A 22,900-nucleotide genomic window follows, 5' to 3' on the forward strand; every position below is an offset into this window, starting at 1 on the left:
CCTACCTGCTGGGGCTGCTCCTCTTCGGCCGGGTCCCTGGCCAGTGCGGGACTGGGGGCCTGCTCCTCTGCTCTGGCTGGCGTGGCGCTCAAGGGGCTAAATGACCTCAATATTACTGTAATCTTTGGTGCCCCCCCAAGGGGGTCCCACCTCCCCAGGTTGGAAACCATTGGATCTATGACAAAGTCCTAATCCTAATCCCCCTTTTATTTAACCCAAATAGGAAGGTCTTCATAGGGAAATGTAGTAATTCAGGAAAAAAGTGCACTAGACTGACCCAGCCAAGCCATTTATCTCCTGCATGTTCCAGTATTTACAATGTTTGCCTAGTTCTTGAGCATCCAGATGCTGCAAAGGCATTTCACTACATCCCCTCCACTTAGCTCACCACCTGAGCAAAAGCAGAAGAAACTATCTGGACCCAATTACAGTAATATTTTACTGGAACTGTGAAGAAGAAAAAGAGGTGACACTTGAACTGCAGCTGTCTCAGAAAATGATGGAAGAATGAGTGGTTTACAGAAGCTCTGTTTCAAAATCCCAGCATTATGCATGCAATCAAAATCTGTGTGGTTCCCCGACCTCAGCTGCACACAGATCTAGGAAAATTTTCAGCATGTTTAGTTCAAATTAATCATTGTGAATTACCACCATCCTATGTGCACAAAAGATCATAAGCTCCACTGTTTGTATGTTATTAATTAGTGTATTGCAGCACCGCATTAGAGGCCTCAGCTCCATTGTGCTAGGCACTGTACAAGACATGTAACAAAGAGATGGTCCCCTCCCTGAAGAGCTTACAGTCTATGTAAGTGTGCATACAAGATACTTTGAAAATGTGTCCCTCACTTACTTTAATGGAAGCAGGATCAGGGCCTTGAATCATGAGTAGACAAGAAAAGGCCTGGAGAGTTAATCCACATAAATGAGGGTAAAATCATAATTTATGAGACAATAAAACCATGCTAATGGACTTAATACAAACAACAAGAGAGGAACTAAACATGTGCTTTTATGTAACGTGCTGTATCATAAGAGAAAAGGTACATTTACAGGTAAAAATTTTGCTAGAATAAAACTGAGATGTCCTGGAAAATGAAATGATAAAGATATCCAGGTCTCCCTGCTTTGAAACGGTTTTTCTTTCCTCCTGAATTTGACCTTTTCTGAATTTAAAAGCTTTTGTAAAGAAACGATTTTCCTCCTGTCACAAAAATAGTATCTCTCTGATCCTACCATGGTTCGAACTCGATGCAGCCTGGCAAGTCATGTTACAAAGAGGCTGCAACCATGCACCCCAAAATACCCATTTATATGCTGATGTCCTTAATGTGGAAAGAGTCAGACATCTAAAAATAAGACTTCCTGATCTGAGTGTCAGGTTGTAAAAATTAAATACAATAAATTCAAATATATTGCTTTTTTAAAATAAGCTCAAAACCCCTCAAAATACTTACTCTTTCAAATAATAATGTGAAAACAAAGTGAATCCAATGGGATTTCTGTGGATGGAGATAAGGCACAGAACTCACAATTTGCAGGCTGTTTAAATATCAGTGTACTGTGATGATGAAGAAAAGAAGTCTAGAGGGAAGAAAAGAAGTTGCCTGTTTCACCTGTCAAATTATTTCCTGCCAGCTGATTAATTTGAAGGGTACTGGCATCTGCTTTACAGAAAATCTGCTTGTATTTTATGCACCTGTGAGAAGACTGAAATTGATTTCAGTCACTACTCTTAGCAGATCATTTGACTGAAATTGACCACTCCTGGATGGAAACATTTGACATACAGGACAAATTCGTTGTAGTAGGGGTTTAAAACTTCCATACCTGATGGCCTTCCATCTGAATTTTACAAGGTGGATATGGAGGTATTAGAAGATCCTTTGAGGAGCACCTTTGATGCCATTCTTTCAGGGGAAGAACTTCCACAATCATTGAAAAAAGCCGCTGTTCTTGTTCTCCCTGAAGTTGGAAAATACCTTATCTTTATGTAGCTCTTATAGTCCCATATCACCACTGAATCATGATATAAAGATTTTAGCAAAAGTACTAGCTACGCCATTGGAATCCATGCTCCCAGTTTATAGAAACTCAGATCAAACTGGATTCATTAAGGTTACACAAATGTCAGATAATAGTCATGGAACACTTGGTATCATTCATAATGTCAAATCGAAAAGAGATCCATTTCTTGTTATCACTTGATAGAGAAAACTTTGTGGAACCTTCTGTTTGAAGTCCTGTTCCATATAGACATTGCCCCCAGCTTCTTACATAGATACCAGCCCAAATGCAGTTGTAGGCATCAAAGGGGTTAAATCTCACTGTGTGAATTACACAGGAATGTCCATAGTCTCCTTTATTTTTTGCATTGGTCACAGAGACTTTTGCACACAGGTTAAGAAATAATTATTTTATCACAGGAATAAAACTTGTTGGGACACAACAGAAAACAGCATCATGCCCTAATGATGCAATATTATTTAGCTAACCCAAACAATTACCTGCAATTACTATATAGAGAAATCCATTATTTTGGGAAACCAACAAGCTTTAAACTAAATTATTCCAAATCTGAAATGCTGCCTTTAAATAGGACACATTCTGAGAAGCTATCCCTCCAGAAAACACTTGGATACAAATGGGCAACAGGTTCTGTAAAATATCGGCAATTCAAATCTCAAACAACCTAAAAGAGCTGTATAATTCAAATATCAAACCACTACTTCAGCAAATGAAGAAAAGATTTGGAGTACTGGGGGAAGTATGCAATTTCTTGGCTAGGAAAAATAGCCACAGTCAAAACGAATATTTTGCAAAGGACAACTTTTTTGGTTTCAAAATCTTTCTATAATCATCCCAGCTATAACTCTAGTAGGAATATAGGGAATTTATATCGAATAAGAAAAGACTGTGAATGAGTGCAGATACTTTATACAGATCCATTTAACGGGGAACTAACTGTTCCAAATATTATACGGTACTATCAAGACAGCTAGCTCAAAGCAACATTTGATTGGAGGAGCTCTAATCCAGTGGTTCTCAACCTTTCCAAACTATTGTACCCCTTTCAAGAGTTTGATTTGTCTTGTGTATCCCCAAATTTCACTTCACTTAAAAACTACTTGCTTACAAAATCAGACAAACACAAAAGTGTTACAGCACACTATTACTGAAAAATTGTTTACCTCCTCATTTTTACCATATAATTATAAAAGACATAAATTTGAATATAAATCTTGTACTTACACTGCAATGTATAGTATATAGAGCAGTATAAACAAATTTTAGTTTGTAGTGATTTGGATAGTACTTTTTAATAAAGCCTGTTGTAAAACTAGATAAATATCTAGATGAGTTGATGTACCCCCTGGAAGACCTCTGCGTGTACCCCTGCTTGAGAACCACTGCCCTAATCCAACTAAACCCTGGGTTCGAACAAGGAAATTGTGGAACTGTAAATATTACTAGGGTACCACAGATTAATAAAAAAATCACATCTTCCAGAATTGTATATACATTCTTTAGAAAAGCCTACTCTGTGGGTTTGGGATAGAACTAGAGATAAATTCTTTTCCTTTGCCACTGATACTCATTTCAAAAGTCCAGATTTTAACCCAAATCACAAATAGGTGTTTTAAAGATTGGGAAAGGCATGGAATAGATCCAGTTGGCCAGCTGTTCTTCAAAGAAACTTTTCTAACTATTTAAAACTCAAAACTAACTTTAACTGGCCCACTCTCCCATGGTACCAGTGCCTCCAAGTTATATCAATCAATCTTGGCAGACAATTTTCCTACCAGAGAAATGTCCATGTGAGACACAATGGAAAAAATATTTGGACAAATTACCCTGGGGGAATGGGCTTTGATCTGAAAAAGAGGATCTGCAACATCAGTTGGTAGCACAAAAAAAGGAAATTTCTTTAAGACACTATTTCAATGGTACCTCACACCAAATCAGGTTAAAAACATACATTGAATGGGAATAAATTTTGGAGAAATTGTGGGGAAAGAGGAGATTTTATACATATATGGTGGACATGTCTTGTCATTTGGGATTAATGGGGTGTGATTTGTAACCAGATATTACAAATTGTTGGATATTTATTTTCAAATGATCCTTTTGATAATCCTCCTGGGACTTCCTAGTGGAAATGGTCACACACAAAGAAATGAAGAATTAATCTAATCTCTCATCTGATAATAACTGCTAGAGTGCTGATAGCCTCTCACAAGAAAAAAAGTAGTCCAAAACTAGGGAAATGATTAAAATAAATGGGAGGTTGTTGTAATGGAAAAAATCAATGCATCAGTTTCACCCAGCAAAATAGGCAGAGGACAAATAGATACTTAGATATTTGGTTACTATTTATCTAATACTCAGACAAAGTACATTCACGTGCAAAAAAGCCCAGTACACCTCTACATTTTTTTGGGAATGTTAACATTATATAGACACACCTGGTTTGAAAAATATGAGTGGAGACAATAGTTTCACTCAGCTTAATAAAATCATCAGAAACAAGTCCTGGTAGTGGAAAGAGGTTCACTCTGTAAGATGGTAACTCCCTACTAAATAGAGATTTGATTACCATAAATAATGTTTCTTTAAACAAAATGTTTGATAAGCTCAGTGTTATAATGATTAATATTTTATTTTTGAACATTATATGGCAATGATTTGTAAACCAATTAAAGCTTCCTAAATGCACTTTCTAAAAATGCAAACTCAAAATCAAAACAAACATAAAAACCACTTCCTGAAACTGTATTACAGCTATGCTCTTTTTATGGTGGCACTTTGCATTTTCATTCTTCCTTCATTGGTACAGTGGCATTTATCAGTATTTGGGGTTCATACTTGATAGGTGTTTTTTTGTTTGCATGATTCAGCATCAATATCAAACAGAGGGAGAGCAAGCGGTAGCTGATATTAGGCATCATTAATTTTACACAGAGGTCAAAGTGCTACATGCCACTAGGGTCATTAGTTTAAGATGTGCTTGTTATAGGTGACATTTCATATCCTGAAGGAAAAGACACGTGTTCCTTTTTGCTCCAAAATGACTTCTTTACTACATGTCCTTGTTTTGTATTTATTTGCAAAGATTAAAAATGCCAAGGAAGAGCGAATTTTTAGGCCTTAAGTATATTGAATCCAACACCAATACAAGAGGAAAGAAGTAATCTAGATACAGAGAAACCTTAATGGGTAATTTAAAGAATCTGTTTTGAAGCTTCTGGAATTAATAGCTGTGGGGTAATATTCTTTTAATTTTAATTTTTAAATTTGGTGAAATTTAATTTAAATTTAAATTGGTGAAAAATGCCAGACTGATAGGTCTGGGAGACTGAACCAGGTTAGGGATTTAGACACATTTCTTCCATTAATTTTAATAGAAGAGACATAGCTAACTGCCCAAGACAGCTTTGAAAATTTCAACCTTAGTCTCTTCTACTTATGCACAGAACAGGTACAGCACAGGCAGCAAGGGAGCAAACTTCCTCACACTATTCCCAATCCTGGCCCAAAGGAACTATTTCTAGGAGTAACAGGGTAAATCAGTCGTCATGGCCCATTCAATCCTTGGCCTCCTTGCTGAGCATAACAACAGGAATACCAATTAGAGTCAATTATGGTGGTGATTTGTACAGGATGGTTGCCTACCTGTCCATTGGGAACCGGACTGATACTTAGTTTTTGCTTCAAATATATCTTCCAAGATTGAATGGGTTACCATTACCTGTTGTTGTAGACTGATGACAGACAAATTGATATAAATAACAAGTGAGCACTCTCCTTTAAATGTCAGGCTGGAGCCATTTGACAGAAGCAAAGGAATAAAGCAGCTGTGCTTGTACTAGCATTCCCGATACTGCAAAACAATGCCTTTGAGAAATGGTTCTCAGAAAGAAGCAGTTTTTCTTAATTTAGGAGATGCATGAGACATGGCCTTGCACACAAACTTGGCTGAATGATAACGGTATTGACTTTGCTGCTACCTCTTCAAACACAATTAAATTGTTACCGCTGAACCAGTCCATTGTATGGGAGTACTCTTAACTTTTCATAAATATGATCTCATGCTGCACTCAGGATGTTGAGCAACCTGGAACATTTATCAGCTAACACCAACAAAAGCCAAACAAACTTCACTCTCAGGAGTCTGTGGATGCAGCATTGTGCTCTGCTAATTTCTATAAAGGTATTCAACCACTTGTGTTAAAAAGAAAAGGAATTACTGTAAATCTAGAGTAGATGCAACTCTTTAACCCAGAACAAGCATAATATACAATGCTACTCTGGAACTTGCTTACAGTTAAGATGGATATAATTCAACACCATTTAGAGTGAAGTAGAATAATAAACATTCTGCAGTTCTATAGTGACCATTGTCGCACAGAAGGCCCAGCACACGTTTTGCTATTCATATTCATAGGTTCTACCTGTAACCATTTACATTAAAGACCAGGAGTGCTCAAGTGCTCCCACTCTTTCTTCTCCTTCTGTACCATAGGCTATTTGTCATCTCATTATAGTTCCTCTTGGTGTTATGGGAACACACTAACTGAAACAGAGACTAACTCAGAGATATAGGCCACCCTACTGCCAAGAGATTACTCACATTCTTAGGGAAATGTCTACTTGTAGGAAGAATGGGAATGATGGGCCCCATCCAACTTCCATCAAAATCAACGAGAATCTTTCCATTGACTTCAGTGGAAGTTGGATGGGGTCCCAAGTGAAAAAGACTTAGGATCCAACAGACTTTTTTGTCCTTTCAATGGAATCAAGGGGTGAATAAGAAAAAAAGAAGCACAACAAAAAGAACCTCAGAAAACCTGGACCCATGCAGACAACAAACAATCCAACTAAATAAAAAAAGAGAACTTATTTTCAGCTACTGTCAGTCTGTTGCTATGGTGCTAGGACCTAAGTGACCTTTCACTGTTTGAGATCACCTTACTGTGGACACCAAAATACCATTAAGATCATAGGCAATACCAGCTGTGAACAAAGTTTTTATAAAGAAACATTCTGCATGCTAGTCACAGTGTACTTAAATCTCTCAGCAATCCCAAAGTCTATCTGCATGTATCTATGGAGGCTGCTTCTGGTTCATGTATTGTAGTTGTTTTTTGATTCTCCTGTTTCACGGCCAGCAAAGATGGGGGGAAATGTCAAGAACTTTTGAGGGCCAAGCCACAAGCCCTGTAAATAATACAGCTAATAGGGGAAAAGTCTGCCCTTGATTGTTAAACCTTTTCCATTTGCTTCCGACTGAATCTTTTTTCCCCCAGTACAAAAAAAAAGGAAAAACTAATTGGTTTATGGAGGGGATAAGGAGAGATGGAGAAATGCTAAGGACATCTACTGCCCTGGTAAGAAGATGGAAGTTAAATAGCCTCCTGCAAGTCTAAGAATGGAAGAAATATTAAATATATATGCAGAATTCTCAGACATACTACATTGTACAGTACACCCTGCTCTGAAGCTCATTTGTGTGCTCTCAGGCAATACTGGCAGGGGTGAGAGAAAGGAGGATACCCTCCTCGGTCAGCTCAGAGCACCCTGCCTCATCTTCCCAGGAGAATAAAGGTCTATGAGGAAGGAGGAGCTACTGATAGATTATGGATAGAGGAGGCTAGAAAGAAGAAAAAGCAGACTGAGCCAACACCATTTTTCACAATGGGTAGTGTAACCTTTTATGTTGAAATGTTCCCAATCAATATTATGTTGTTGAAGGTAAGGGTGCAATAAAATCCAACTTAGTTTTTAGGTTCAAGCCTGTAGAAAATGTATTTAGTAGAGGAACACTTTGGTGACACTTTGAACGATACAACCAAATTTTACTAAAAGAAAAATAAGTAGTTAAGCAAACAGGCACACAATTACTACTTACACAAATGCTACTGTTACACTCACACTCAAAGATGAAATAGTGGATCAATGGGTGATCAATCCAGTGACAATAGAGTGAAATACAGCCTTATAATCCTGAAACCAAATGGTACCCTTTGGATGTTAACTGGAGCTCTCCCACAATTTAGCAAAACTTTTCTGATATACTCCATTATAATACTAATTAATTTTAAACTGACCCTTGCCATAAATTATATTTCTGCCACTTTTTAATTGGCTCTTTACATTACACATTATTTAAAATAACATCTGCGCCAATGTCCTTCCCATTCTACCAATATAGACAACATTTTACTGCAACATTCACACTTCTCAAAAAACACTCATTACTTGCTTAATCCAGTGATATACCTCGCTTAAACTAGTAATAACACTAGCAACTTCAATTTCCCATACTCCTCTACATTTAGGCTAACTTAGGCCCAAAACCTAACTTCTACTTATTTTTTAACCTAAACCATCCTATAGACTACAATAGGGGAAAGAATAGAAAGGGCCAAGTAGCTCAAGTTAACTCTGCTCCCTTCTTTGAAAAAAACAGTGTCTGTTCAGCCTGCTGGTCCCTCATTTCCCAGCTAAACACTATCATGCACCTCTCTCAGCCAGCTGTGCCCTCCTCTTCACAGGTCACTGATCCTTGGAGAGGAAGAGAAAAGCAGAGGACCCAGAGCTGCTGATGGAGAAGGAGCAGCAGAGGTGGAGCCAAGCAGGTAGGGACAGCCTACAACAATTGTACTAGGGAAGTAGGGAGAGGGACCTGAAATAATTGTACTGAGGGGAGGGAGCTGCAGAAGCTATATTGTTGAGCATGATTTGAAATGGAGGAGCATTAATTGAATTGGGGGCAGCTGAGCCAGGACCACCACTCCTTCCCCATATTCCCCTCTCCTGATGACCCACCAGAAGCCCATGTTCAGAGCCTCTCTCCGCCGTGGCGAAGGCCTAAACAACCTGGGCAGGGTCTCTCCCTCAACCTTCTGCTGCTCACCTTCAGCCAATTGCAAAACTGAGAAATCTTAACAACAGATTTTAATGAAAAACAAACATTATGATCTATTGCTTATGGTGTGATGTACTTCATTCGGTCATTTGTTGCAGATGTCGATGGTTTGTGTCTCACATTAGCAGGTTTCAAGGTTGAGAAGTACAAGTAGATAAGCCTCTAAAAACCCATCTACTTTCATGTATGGAGTTGTTTAAATTTATTTATTAAAACCTCTCGTAGACTATTTTATATGTATGAGAATATTTTTTAAACCAAATAATTAAAAAGTTACTATTTTATGTTAAATATCCATTTGGTGAGAAAAATAGCATTCATAGGGCCTTGTGGTCATGCATATTAATGCAAATCTCTCAAATGGAGCAGGAGCATTGGGTTTACAAGCATCACAAGGGAGTAAGAATGAAAAAAAGATTAAGGTGAAGGGATCTCAGGACCTTGCTTAGATTAGATGCAGGCGCAAGGGAACAACATGCTCGGACATCCAAGAATACCATGCCCTCTCTCCACAACCCCCTAATACACACTCCCACCCCACAATACTGCAAAAGCACCAACTAGGTAGCTGAGCTAAATAATAGCATTTCATATGCTTCTATGAAAGTTTTAAAATATCAGCTTGCATCACAACTCTGAATGTTTATTGAAATGTAGTTTTCCTATTTAATTAATTCATGTTTTAAAAAGTACAGTTGAATATATCTTGAGGATTAGCATCAAGGATTAAGAGATATAATATAGATTTAGGCCATTTGGATATTCATATTTCAATAAATATTCCCAAACAGGTCCTATTAAACCATTAGAGAACTTCTCTTTCTAATGAAAGTGCCTACTACAGCAAACATGAAGCACCTCCCCTGGATTCTGACAGTTTACAATATAAGGTGTGTGTATGGGTAAAAACTCTCATTTAACTCTCACTTGCCTTTCCATATTCACCACATAGGATTATTACTAACACTGATGAAGGAAAATGCTATTGGGGTGCAAATCTCTATTTGGACATTGCCAACAACCAGAGAAGTAAAACAGAATAGCTATATGACAAAGTTATTGGTTTTTGGCAAAGTGTTAGTTCCCCCCCCCCCCATTCCCTGTAGGTTTTTAAAAGACAGTTAGTATTTCTTGCATTCCTCTGCATTATGTCAGACTAGTGGACTGAGCACAGGCCTGAAGATCAGAAAGTGTCAAATTCTAATTAATTCTCCTCTGAATTGCTATGAGGATTTGGGAAAGTCTTTTAGGGCAAAATTTACATGCACACACACTCACCATTCCCTCCCCCCGCATTCATGAATGGTTGTTTTGATTTTTTGGCTCCTGTCCCAGCTATCTCCCATTGGAGATCTCCCACCTAAGAAGTGAGGTACCCAAAATCAGTGAATGCTTTTGAAAACGTGGGCACTAACCACGCTGTGCCTCAGTTTCCCTATCTGTACAATGGAGAGTAACACTTCCATTCTTCACTAGTGTGCAATGAAGTTTAGTTAATGTGTACAATGCTTTTGAAAACATAAAGGAGTGTTAAGTGTTAGCTTCTCCCCTTGATAAAAAAAAGACTGCAGTTTATTTCTTCTCCGAAAGTAGATGCTAAGGAAACTTCAGAGGCCTAAAAGGAAGATGAAGGTGGTTATGCAGACAGGTGGGCAGGCATGGGGATGACTAAGGGGAGGGGAGGATGTGGGATAAGGAAGGGCAGGGCGTAGGGAATTTTGGAGGGCCTGTTGCGTTGTATGGATTATTTCCTCCTTGGCCAACAGCAACTGCTGTGAAATCCTGAGCTGTGGGTCCTTATTTAGCCGGTAAAGTCACCTCAACGCTCTTAACTGTGATTTCCCCCCAAAAGAATGGCACGTCCCAAATTCCCCTCATCCCACCCCACAACCCAACCACCACAGCCAGGCAGAACCAAGAGCGGGCACGCAAATGCCGACATCCAGAGGCCCAGGACTTGCCTTGCATTAGGCAGCCAGGCAGGGAAGCCCGCCTCGCTTACCCCACGCCTGCAGGCCTGTCCGTACAGCCTCGTGAACAGCCCCGGGAGGGAGGTGAGGAACTGGAAGAGATGTCTCACCCCTCTCGGCTGCCAGGCTGCGCCACCTGCACAGCGAGGGGTCGAGTCCCAGCCGGGTGTGGGGCTCCCCCCGCCCCCCGCCATTAGCGCGGTGCTGTGCACCGGCTGCTGTGTTCCCGCCCTACCCCGTCCCGTCCCATCGGGTGCCCGCTCTCCACACAGCCCCTCCCCTGGGGACCTGAGGGGAGCTCTGCTTGCAGCCCTCTCTTCCCCTGCGGGCTGGGGGGGGTGTCACCCACGGCAGCTCCTCTCTAGGGCTGGGCGGGGCCTCTAATTGTAGCCCTCCCCCCAGCGGCTGGAGGGCGGGGGGGGGACCTGATTGCAGGGCTGCCCCCCTGATCTGAGGCGCTGGGAGGGGCGCGCTTGTTCTGGTTTCCCACCTGCCCCTGAGGAAGAGCCGCCGGAGGGACGAGAGGCCGAGGGAGCCGGCGGCTGGCCGGGAGAGTTTGTTTGCCGTCTGTCCCCGTCTCCCTGATGCTCTGAGCCCAGTCTCCTCCTCTCTCCCCGCGCTGGATGCTCCGCTCACTCCTCGCTGCCCTGCCGCGCTCTCCTGCCTCCTTCTCGCACTCACCGAGCCATGGAGCCGGCCGCAGCCGGGGGCGACCCGGCCAGCCCCCCGGACCCCACCATCGTGCAGCCCCCCGGGACCGCCCCGCCGTACCGCGCCCGGGACCCGCAGGAGGAACAGCTGCGGATTGGGGAGAGCGACCAGTTCAGCGAAGGTCTGGAGGACAGAGGTGAGCCCCGTCCCTACGCCCCGTCTGCCTTTCCTCACCCCACATCCACCCCTCCCCTAAATCACCCCCTGCAGGTCCCCCACGCCCGTCCGCCCGCCTAACCACCAGCTACAGCCCAGACCCCTGCAGCCCCCCAGCACCTCTCCCTGCAGCCCCAGCATCCACCCTCCACTCACACCCTACATCGCTCCGCACAGCCCCCGTAATAATCTCCCCCATCCCAAACCATCCCTGCAACCTTCCCCAAATCCAACTTTTCTTCTGTCACCCCCCTGCGGCCGCCTCCGCTGTCCCTCTATTACCCTTTTCACTGCCCCATCACTTACCCGGCCTCTGTTTCTCCCTAACATGTACCCTTCCCCCCCGTCACTCCCTGCAGCCCCTCTAACACTTGTCCCTCCACTCTTTCACCATATTCCCTCTGCAGCCTCCTACCTACACCCCATTATAATTGCCCCCTCTGCTCCCCTAACAGCCACCACCTATCCTGGATCTCCCCTTACGGCCACCAAGCCACTCACAGTTCCCTAATCCTCTGCCCACCCCTTCACACACCTGCAACTCTTGCCTTCCTCACCCCTGCAACCCATACCCCCTGTCCCTGTCCCTTACTTGTCCTTTACAACTCACTTAACATTCACATCTGCATCGTCCTCGGCCTCTCCATTAACCACCCCAACCTCCCCCACCCAGAAGCTTCTTAAGAACCACCCTATAGATTCTGTCCCTAAGCCTTTTACCACTCCACCACAGCCTCAAAACAGCACTTCTTTTTCCGGATGAGAGGCAGACAGCCTAGGCAGTGCATGGAGACATCCAGATATATAGCCAGTCTAACTTCTTTCCATCAGAGAGTGGGGGTGGGGTGGGAAAATCCCTAAAGATGCAGTCAGGGAGAGGGATGGGGAATCATAGATGAGGTGTCCCAGAGAAGCTGCAGACTAGATGAATGGGGGTGGGGAGGAAGCACCCCAAATAAGTAAATCAGTGATAAAAAGGGAGGGAGTCAGTGAGGGAACTCCAAGGAGGGACAGTCAGTGCTGGGGTCTCTGCTAACCTACTTCCTACAGAAAGGCTGCTGTTTGCTGATGGGGTGAAGCCCCTTGGTGCAGCAGTTGCCAAGAGCCCATCAGGGGAGGCTCTCTTGGTGGGAGAGCTGTTTGGCACTCCAGGTCATGAGGGAGTGCTTACATCTAGAGTGCCCCCAAAATGCAAATCACAGCGTTGCCAACATAAGCCATTCAAAAATCATGAATCACCTCTCCCCTAAAATCATGATTTAAAAATAATTAATAGTGTGTGAGGGAGGGGGTTTACTTGCCCATTTATTTGAGTGTCTGGGGGAAGCTGTCAACCTCTAAACTGCATGTGATCTTTACAGGTTCAAACCTTAAATGCACATGTACCAATGCAGGTCTCTCCAATCACTGCTTGGAGGGCACTCCACTTACCCTTGCCTATCCCCTACTTGTAGGAAGTTGCCATTTCATCCCTCTCTATTCTGCTTCATCACTGTCCCATCTCCCTCCATGCAGCAGCTAGTGCTCCACTTAAATTCATTCTCTATGCTCCCATACAGTCCATTGCCCCTTACCTTCTCTCTATATTTTCCTCATATTCTCCCTCTTTTACCATCCTTATTCTACCATCTACACCCCAGATTCCCCTGCACGTCCTCAGTTCACATCCAGCACCTCACATTTCCCTCCATTCTCCTTAGTCTTCCTCAGGCTCTCCATAGTCCTCTTTTTCTTCACAGTTCCTTTCCAGTTCTTTAGCTGTAGAGTATCAGGGCATAACCATCTTCCCTGAGGTAGGCTGGGCTTCTGCCATATTGGAAAAAATGGAAATTGGTGCCTATCTTTATTAAGGGCTGCCTTGTTTCATGATCAAAGGGTGCACAGTGCGGTCCTGATCCATGACTGAAGCTCCTAGGTGCTATAATACAAATAAATAATAAAATACCACTAATATTATATGAAAATGATAGATAACTTGACAGAGGGAAGCTTGTGGCTTCAGTTCAATTGGAAGTAATGGGAAACATCAGCTATTTTGACTAAGGTCAAAATGTAAAAGTTTGATGACAGGAATTTGGAGATTTAGACTCGAGAAACTTAAAATCTGCAACCCCCACCCTTTATTACCAGGTTTGTGATAAAATGCTCAGCGCTCGCACCTTTGAAATTGGGAGATTTTGAGAAGAGAGAGTCCCCAGCTAAAATGGTCAGTGGTAGGGTTAAAGGGGAAAGAGTCCAGTGAGCTGTCTCACGGTCCCTTCTCTTCCTCTCCATCCCACCTCAGGCCCATGGAATAGCTCCCATCCCCAGATGGTCCCCAGTAATTCCAGGAAAAGTTTGAGTATGATTTTTGCAATTTGTTCATAATATTGCTGAAAGGTTGTTTTAGACTGCAGTTTTTACTGTCCTCCTTTCCAATGAATCATAAATGCAGACACCGTCATATAGGTACGAATCTCTAATGTAGTTGTCTTCAATAATTTTTCAAGTACTTTTTCAAGTCCTTTTGCATTTATTGTCAAAAAAGGTCGCTGAAGTATTTGAAAAAAAATGTTCTTTAAGGATCTTATCCAAAGTTAATGAGTCTTTTAATGGATTCCAATCGAAAGTCAATTGGAATTGACTTAATTTAACATTGTAATCATACAATAGATTTTTTTTTTTCAGTTAAAAAACCCAACAACATAGAAATTAAAACGTGACATTTTAAAATGGTCTTTTAGTTAAATTAAGAAAAACCCTGGTAAATCAGTATGTAGTAAAAAATATCCTGGAATCACTTCATAAATATCCTGTGTTCTGGAATAGTTGGGAAGGATTCCTCCCTGGGCTCTTATTTAATTTAAAAACAAATTTATTTTTTGTGAATATTCAAATGTTCAGATGGTGAAACATAATATAAAATATACAAAATTCAGTGCATTTAACAAATGTACCATCTTTACATTAGGGATATTTAGGTATTAAATCAAATTATTGTTTGCAGCAGAATTATTCAGCAATTCAGTTTCAGGGTGGAGAAATCTTGTCAGTAGATGCAAGCTTGTCATTTTGTAGCAATGCAGGTTATATTTAAAGGTGATCTAAAATGTGCTTTGGTCAGTTAAAATTAAACATTGTTTTATAACATTCCATGAAAAGATCAAAACTCCTTAATCTGTTTGCTGTATGTAAATTAATGAGCTAATATTTCCTGTAAAATAATGTTCATATTGTGTGTTTGGTAGCTACATGAATGTGTGTGTATGTTTACATGCAGTCCCCTAGGACTCATTAAAATGAGATGGTGCTTCTTGTGGGGAAAAATTGTAAATACATATAAGTAGGTGAATTATTTTTAGACCAGAGGAAAAAAAGTTACATTCTGCTAATCAGGAATGTGTCAACCATTTTTTAACATACACATTACAGGGTAGATCACATAGCAGGAGTGCTTTGATTTTATTAAATTAAGGAGCTGAATTTTATGCAGTGGGGAACACATTTAGCACTTGAATAATAATTAGCAATAAAAAGAGGCTAGCTATGAGTTTTTCCTTTTATTTAGCTAAGATTCTTTATGATTCATAAACATCTATTGTCTGCCTTGGTCTTCATGGCTGCGGCTCTGTTACCTGGGAATTGAGTGATTTATAAAAAGCAGGAATGATTGTGTCATTCTACCTCATGTTTATTTCATCTTCAGAGCCAAAATCAGACAAAAGCTTTACATCTGGACAGAATTTGGATCTTAAAGTAGAACTGTTAAAAGCATCTAGAAAAAAGGACACCAAAAAAACCTAGGAGAGATTTCTTTCTGTGGTTATAAAATTAGAACAATGAAATCTCACCTCTATTTCTAGTCCTGTTCTTAGGCGTTAGCCCCACAAAAGCCAGCACTGAAATTGTGCATCTTTATTGGCAGTGGCAGCAGACAGGCCTGAATGGATATGGAGGAGGAATTACCCTCTTAACCACTTGCAGTGGTCCTTGTAGGCAGACTAAGTAGGAAATTTGTATTGTTGCTACCCGTGCCAGACCTGTTCTGTGAGTAAACAGAGTAATCAAAGCCTTGAGGGCTATCCGTTTGGTTATTCAAAAGCATTACATGTGTGTTGAAAATAAATAAAATTTAAACATAAAAATTAAAAAATAGGATATATTATAGGGCCAGATTCTTCTCATATACAAGTGTGCAGCTCCCCTTGAAGATAATTAGAGTTGCATGCATGTATCTAAGGGCAGAACTGGGCACATAAAGAATTCAATAATTACGTGTAAAAATATTGTACAAATATTAAGTAATTAATCCATACAACACCCTTATGAGGTATCAAGGCAAATATTATCCCTGTTTACCGATGGGGAAGCTGAGGCAGTGAGATTAAGTGATTTTCCTAAGGGCACACAGTGAGTTAGTAATAGAACTAAGATTAGAACTAGGAATTCCTAATGTCCAACCTCATTTTCAAGCTACTAAACTATGCTGTCTCTCATATTTATAATATATTAGCGTTACAGATTCAGAGTCCTACAGTAGTTTCCCTTTCAAACACACCTATTTTCTGAAAAAATGACAGACATCCTGAAAGAAGCACTGGAGAAGACTGACTGGCTGGCTTTTACATTTGTTAAACAAAATATTCCAGAGATCAAGGGTGAAACAAATTTGGATCAGATTTTACAGTTTCTGGTAAAAGGGAATAAATGTATTTTTAAAAAATTAATTAAATGACCATCATAATTAGGGGTAAAAAGACTGGGGAGAGAAGGTGTGATATTTTAAATTAAAATAACTTTTTTAAGCAAGGTGAGACAATAGCTGAGGAAGGGAGCAGAAGACTATCACTATTTTTCTGATGTTTAAATTGAATTGTTAGCTGAGGATTAGGATGGGGGAGACATTGGACGGTTCCACAGTTGGAAAGCATGGTGAAAGACAAAAACAGTTTTAGAAATTGGTTAAGATCAAGGAACCAATTCTACACCCACTGACGGGAATGGAACTTTTGCACAGGCCCTAAATTCCTTTCTGATGTCCCTCTATGGGAGGCTTGTATGTCCTTGCAGGAGGATGGATGTTATGCTCCCATAGAGAGATAAGGTGGGTGAGGTAATATCTTTTATTGGACCAACTTCTGTTGGTGAGAGAGACAAGTTTTCATGCTACATAGGGCTCTTCTTCACATATAATATGTCTTTTTCATCTCTAACTGGTGTGATACTAAAATACATCTGCTCCAGCTTTGATACTCCATTTGAACACTTCAGCAAGTTAACTTCTCAGGTGTGTTAGCCTGGTGAACTTGACACTCAAAACAAGTTTTTTCCTATGTTCTTTTAGCTCTATTCTGGAATGAAGGCCAAATCCTGAACCACAGACGTCAATTAAAGTTTTATCATTGACCTAAATGGGTGCAGGATCAAGTCCTTAATGTGTACCTATATTGATGAGCAATGTAACACTGGGCGTGTCTACCTGGGGATAAAAAAGTCAGTTTAGCTGGCTTGAGCTCTAGGGCTGAAAAAATTGCTGTGTAGACACTGACGCTCGGGTTCTAGCCCAAGCTCCAATGTCTACACAGCAATTTTTAGTCCTGCAGCCTGAGCTCCACTAGCTCAATTCAGCTGAGCTGGGCCAGCTGCAGCCAAGCCTGCGGGGCTTTTATTATTCCCATGTAGACATACCCAGTGAAGTTACTGTGAATCTATCTTTAGTTGCCTGAAGATTCCAGTGCTCTTCTGGATGATGAGTGCAATTAATACTCTTTCAGGTGAAATGTAAACATTAGAGCCAAAACACATTTTCCTTGCTCACTCAAGCACTCCTTTTAGCTTTGTTCACCTGAATTGAGTGAGGTGAGTAGAATTTGGCTCATAATGTCTGTATATGATACATAAAATTATCTGATTGGTCCTGATTTGACACAATTGTGTTTTTAAAAGGAGTAATGTAATGTTCACACCTCTATGTGTATTGCCTTTATCAGGTTTACTAGAAAGCAGTACAAGGCTAAAACCTCATGAAGCTCAGAGCTACAGAAAGAAGGCGTTGTGGGTTTCATGGGTCTCCATCATCGTCACACTGGCTCTTGCAGTAGCTGCCTTCAGTGAGTATTGGGAATATTTAAAACTCTTTAAGCTTTTTTCTTGGCTACCAGAATTTCTCAAAATCCTACAGGATACTTTGTGATTTTATATCTGTATTACTGGTGGAGTGATTTCTTTGTAGACTGCTTGGGTCTGCATGGCGCTTATAAATTAATAAAACAACTTTTTATTCTTTTCTTTTTTTTCTGCAGAGGACAGGGTTGTTGAAGGTGAGAGGAAGAAATAGGAGACTGATTCCTGTTAGCATTTGTGCATGTGGAAATCTGTTCATTTTTCAGACTAGTACTAAAAAAATTATACAGTGGATTGCTTTTAACTAAGGAGACCAAACATGACAAGTCTAGACCTACCTGAGGCTTATATTTGGCATGCTCTGAAGATAGACATACAATGTAACGGGTAGATGTATAATTTCTCTTAGGCTGACAAATACCCTAACAGAAAGCTAATTTTTGGGAGTGAAATCCCAATCTTTTTAATAAGACTGTCTTCCTGGAGGCAAATTTAATGACATCTGCCCAGTAATAATTTTCATACACAGAATTTTTAAAAAAATCAACATTTTCATCATGTGAAAAATTGGGATATAGGTTTATTTTATTTTTTAATTTTGTGCTGAGTAAAAGTGTCTTTATTTAAATGCACTAAGTAGCACTTTTTTCTGTTTTTAAAATAACACATTTACTATCAGTTTCTTATCCTAATAATACAATGTTTTTTATTTAATTTTATGGACAAAACAAGACACATCATGGGACCTGAACCAAAATCTTTTGCAGTGAATAAAAAATGTTAGTTCACTTTGTTTGTTTATTTAGAGCCCAGAATGTTTACTGCTCATTAAAAGGGAAAAAGCTCTATGCTTCTAGCTACGAGAAAAGAGGCTGCTGAGTTGCTCAGAATGTCAGCCTTCATCTTGGAAAAGACAGACTTGTATTTTCTGGGAGCTGCAGCAGCATGTGTTTTATTATTCTAATTTGCAATGTTGGATCTGCTGCTGGAAGTTGGTGTCAGCTCCCAAGAGGGATTATTAGAATCTGACCAAATGGTCTCTGCAAAACTCAGTGTATATTACTTGAAACTATTTATATGGAAAACAAACACAATAATTTGACTTTAAAAAAAAAAAAGAGAGCGAGAGAGAGAAGGAACATTTAAAAGCAGAATCTAATGCATTATAGACTATAAACATTTATGAGAAAGTAGGACAACAGAGTTTACATTTTGTTCTGCTTTGTGAAAATTCAGTAATTTCTTTTTCATACTGACACTGTAAAAATAAGATCGATTATTGTCCCTTAAGAAGAGTTTTGTTATGATAGTTTAATCTCAGGAAAAGACTTAACATTGTAATGGCATGATTTTTATGGACTATACCAAATGAATAAGCCATTCATCTTCATGATGAACTTAGCTATCCTACAATGAATGAACAATGTCACTTTTTTGTGTAATACATTAACATGTTTAATTAAAGGACCATCTCCTTGCCCCTCTCACTTGAATTCATTGGGACTACTAACACAAACAGTTTGAGCAGAATTTACTCCCACATATTATAAATACAATAAATTATGCATATAACTAGCTCTTAACAGGAGGGTTATTGTATTTATGCCCAATAACAGGTAATAATTACAAATTTATTGATTGTGTCTAACCTATTTTAGGTGTTCGGAATACATCTTTTGTAGTGGTATTTAGGTGCCAATAATTAACAATTAAAAGCAGATGCAGCACAAATCTTGCTATTAAATCTGTGCATGTTTACATGATCATTTGTCATATAACATGTATTACTAAAGCCTTTTATATACTTAATATTAAGTGTATTTTGCTCTTTGAAAAATTAATTCTGTGGGTCATTGACTATTCCATATGGTCCTTTACAATCACTTAATTCTGATGGCAGTTTCAGCAGTTGACCATCTCATTAAAGTCTCCCATGTTTTATCGTTCATTATCTGCACTTTTCTTTTATGTTTTCTTTCAGTTGTCAGCTTGTTCCTCTAGCTAATCCCTGAGTTAGGAGGCATGTCAGGTGATGAAAAGGTTGCTGCCTGTTTGATATGAATGGCTGGTTGTCAGTTTTGGGGCATCTGACTATGACAGTCCTTGGCAAACACCTGCTATTTTAAGCATCCTATTTCCTCACTTCCCATTCAAACTATTTTTTACTACTTGTCTGTAAAGGCAAAGTGTTGGCTATAGAGACCTGATATTCACTTTCAGTGAGGAACAATCTTTCCACTGTACATAGATAGTGTGAGCTTGCTGTGCTAGATATTTGATAGCTGTCAGGCTGCATTGCCTGCCTTCCTACTGCTTCCTTCTGATTTATCTCTAAATTCTCCCTGTACACTTCTCTTTCTTTCATCTTTCAGTCTTCACAATATTTGCCCCCCAGGGAGTCCTGTACATTCTTATTGCACCACTACTGCAGTAGAACATTAAAAAAAAACCTGTTAGAGGGGGACGAGGAGTGAGACTGCATGGGATCTGCATCTGTAAAAATAGAGACATTCAAAGGGTAGTAAAAGTTATGGGAGGAGTATGTGTGTGTGTTTGGAGGGAGGGGGAGGAAATTGAGATGTGTTCCCTTCATGCTCACAGTGATTGCAACTAAAATAATCTCCAATTTTGTTTTATAATCCCCATCTTTTAGTGCTGCAATACAGTCACCATCCTTCCATCCAGGATTAGCTAGAGCTGCATTCAGAACTAATTTTGCATCTCCTTAATCAGTTGGAATGGTCACTGTGTGATGCATTCCCTTCCAATGGGCTGAATTTGCTGTTCCTGCAGAATTTGCGTAATCTTTAATATGGTAGTATTCTTCAAGGAGGTTGATAAATCTGACACTAATGGTGAGAAGCACGTGCAAAGAAGGTATTTAGTAGGGAATGATCACTGGTAGCAGGGGCTTAGAAGCTGGGCTGCATCATGCTAAGCTATCTTTGTGCCAGGCTTGTTGTTGAAAGGAACATTTTGGGCATGGCCAAAAATCACATATAGATTGCAGCGCTATGGGGAAAGACATTGGAAAACCCAATGGACCATTGGCCCGATGGAAGAATCTCTGTACATTTCCATAGCATCCTGCTTCCGCTCTTCAGCATCATGTCTTACTCATTTGCCATGTTGCTATAGGGTCCTGCTGTTGTCTGCATTAATTTGACTCCTCTGACAGGTTCTTAGGCTGTGAATAGCGAGTTAATGCACAGTGGCTTATAATATTTTAAAACTAAAGTGGATAATAAACTCAAGTAATGATATAACAGATGTATAATGGTGTAGCATATGTACCTTGCGATGAATGAATTGTGAAAATCACAGTAAGTTGCTATTGAAGGTCCAGCTGCATAGTTGAAAGAGGGAAGCTGCATCTATCTGAGTATGTGTAGAATGTTTAGTCTCATCTGGTTAGAAAAGCTAAACAGGGCTTGGCCTGGTCCTTGGGGTGGAAGTCTTTCTAGGGAAAATGAATGGTTGAATATACTTACCAGACTGTTGCAAAATAGGAATTACAGTAGAAGCAGCTTTTTCATTTAGCTCAAAAAGTAGTTTCACTACTGTCAGACGGAGAGATGTTCTACTCTTGAAGGTAGTTCAGAAGCTTCAGCTACTGCAGAATACAGCTTCCTGCCTCTGAGTTCTGTGCAGGCCACTGCAGTCCAATAAGCTTCTGTGTGCAATTGAAGGTGTTGGTCCTAAGCAGGGTGGATAAAAATCAATTTTTTTTTTAAATAAAAAAAATTGGATTTTTTTATTTAAATCGGATTTTTTAATTTAAAAAAAAATCATTAATAAAATACTAAATTTCTCTCTCGTTTAAAAAATAACAGTTACAATTAAATCTCATCACAGACATGCTAACCCTATACTTAGTCTCATAAAAATGAATTATTGGCTATAATCTGTCCAGCCTAACTACCTGCTTTTGCTTCTTGAAAGTTCTGGGCTTTCAGTTTCTGTTTCTCAGCAGACTAAAGTCACATATGCAAAGAAAGACAAAGGCTGGATAAGATTGTTGTTGTTCTGTGCTTATGTGGTGGAGCTGGGCTAAGTGAGGCAGAGGAGTTAGTTAAGACACAGTCTTAAAGGCACAGAGAATATTTTCGTTGTTTGGTATTCATTCAATGCTGCAAACTTGGCAAAGATGAGAAGATCCTTAGAAGAAGAAATGAAGGATGCTCCTTAAGAACATGGCTGTAGTGCCCATTTAATGCATCTTTTAGCCAAAGACTTAAGTGCATCTTCTCCATGAATAAAAGAAAATGTTGTTGAAGTCGCAAAATACTTCCATAACAACCATTTTGCTTCAGCTTCACTGAAGAGAGCAGGAGGATCCAAACTAGTTCTCCCTCAAGATGTTCAATGGAATTCTGTGGTTGATTGTTTTGAACAATTTATTAAGAACTGGCCTAGTCTCATAAAACTTTGTGAAGAAAACTGTGATAAAATAGATGGAAGTATCTCATCCAAAGTATCTAACATTGGATTAAAGAGGAATGTAGAGGATAACGAGGATACGCTCGGTATACTGAAGCCTATATCCATAGCCTTAAACAAACTTCAGAGAAATTGTTGCTGCATTGCTGATGCTGTCGAAATTTGGAAGGCACTTCAAGAGACATTGAAGAAAGAAATACCTCACCAGAAAGTTAAACTGCAGGCAATAAAGAAGCGAATGGATCAAGCACTAACTCCACCTTATTTTCTTGCAAACATTCTCGACCCCAGTTATAAAGGTAGATGCCAAACTTCTGAAGAAGATGCTGCTGCCATGGCATGGGCATTTCAAAATCACTCCTCAGTTATGCCAGTCATAATAAATTTCAGGGTTGGAGCGGAACCATTTAGACAGTACATGTTTACTGATGATGTTTTGAATAAAGTCACTCCCCTGAATTGGTGGAAATCATTAGTCAGGCACCTTGAAACAGAGTTCCTTCAGTTGCTAAGCCGACTTTTCACAGCAGTAGCTTCCTCTTTAGGCAGAGAGAGAATATTTTCATCGTTTGGTATCATTCACTCAAAGCTA

The 22,900-nt window shown here is 40.0% G+C and overlaps 2 protein-coding genes across 3 annotated transcripts in view; one reads left to right on the forward strand and one right to left on the reverse strand.

Annotated features, from left to right (window-relative positions):
* Positions 1-11,469, reverse strand: part of ACMSD (aminocarboxymuconate semialdehyde decarboxylase) — a 78,026-nt gene extending 66,557 nt beyond the window's left edge. Inside the window, exon 1 of the mRNA XM_067549540.1 lies at positions 11,390-11,469. The gene's annotated coding sequence lies outside the window, so the exon portion shown is untranslated. The remainder of the gene's footprint in view (positions 1-11,389) is intronic.
* Positions 1-22,900, forward strand: part of TMEM163 (transmembrane protein 163) — a 177,228-nt gene that overhangs the window by 12,949 nt on the left and 141,379 nt on the right. Inside the window, exons 2-3 of one of the 2 annotated variants that reach the window (XM_067549542.1) lie at positions 8,556-8,639; positions 17,736-17,855. In XM_067549542.1, coding sequence (XP_067405643.1) covers positions 8,606-8,639; positions 17,736-17,855 — 154 coding nt within the window. In that variant the 5' untranslated portion in view covers positions 8,556-8,605. Of the gene's footprint in view, positions 1-8,555; positions 8,640-11,324; positions 11,747-17,735; positions 17,856-22,900 lie in introns of those variants that run through there. The other variant, XM_067549541.1, reaches the window with a different exon arrangement.

The sequence above is a fragment of the Emydura macquarii genome, unplaced genomic scaffold (genome assembly GCF_026122565.2).
Source record: "Emydura macquarii macquarii isolate MOO-44397 ecotype Brisbane River unplaced genomic scaffold, CSIRO-AGI_Emac_v2 contig_1253, whole genome shotgun sequence".
NCBI lineage: Eukaryota > Metazoa > Chordata > Testudines > Chelidae > Emydura > Emydura macquarii.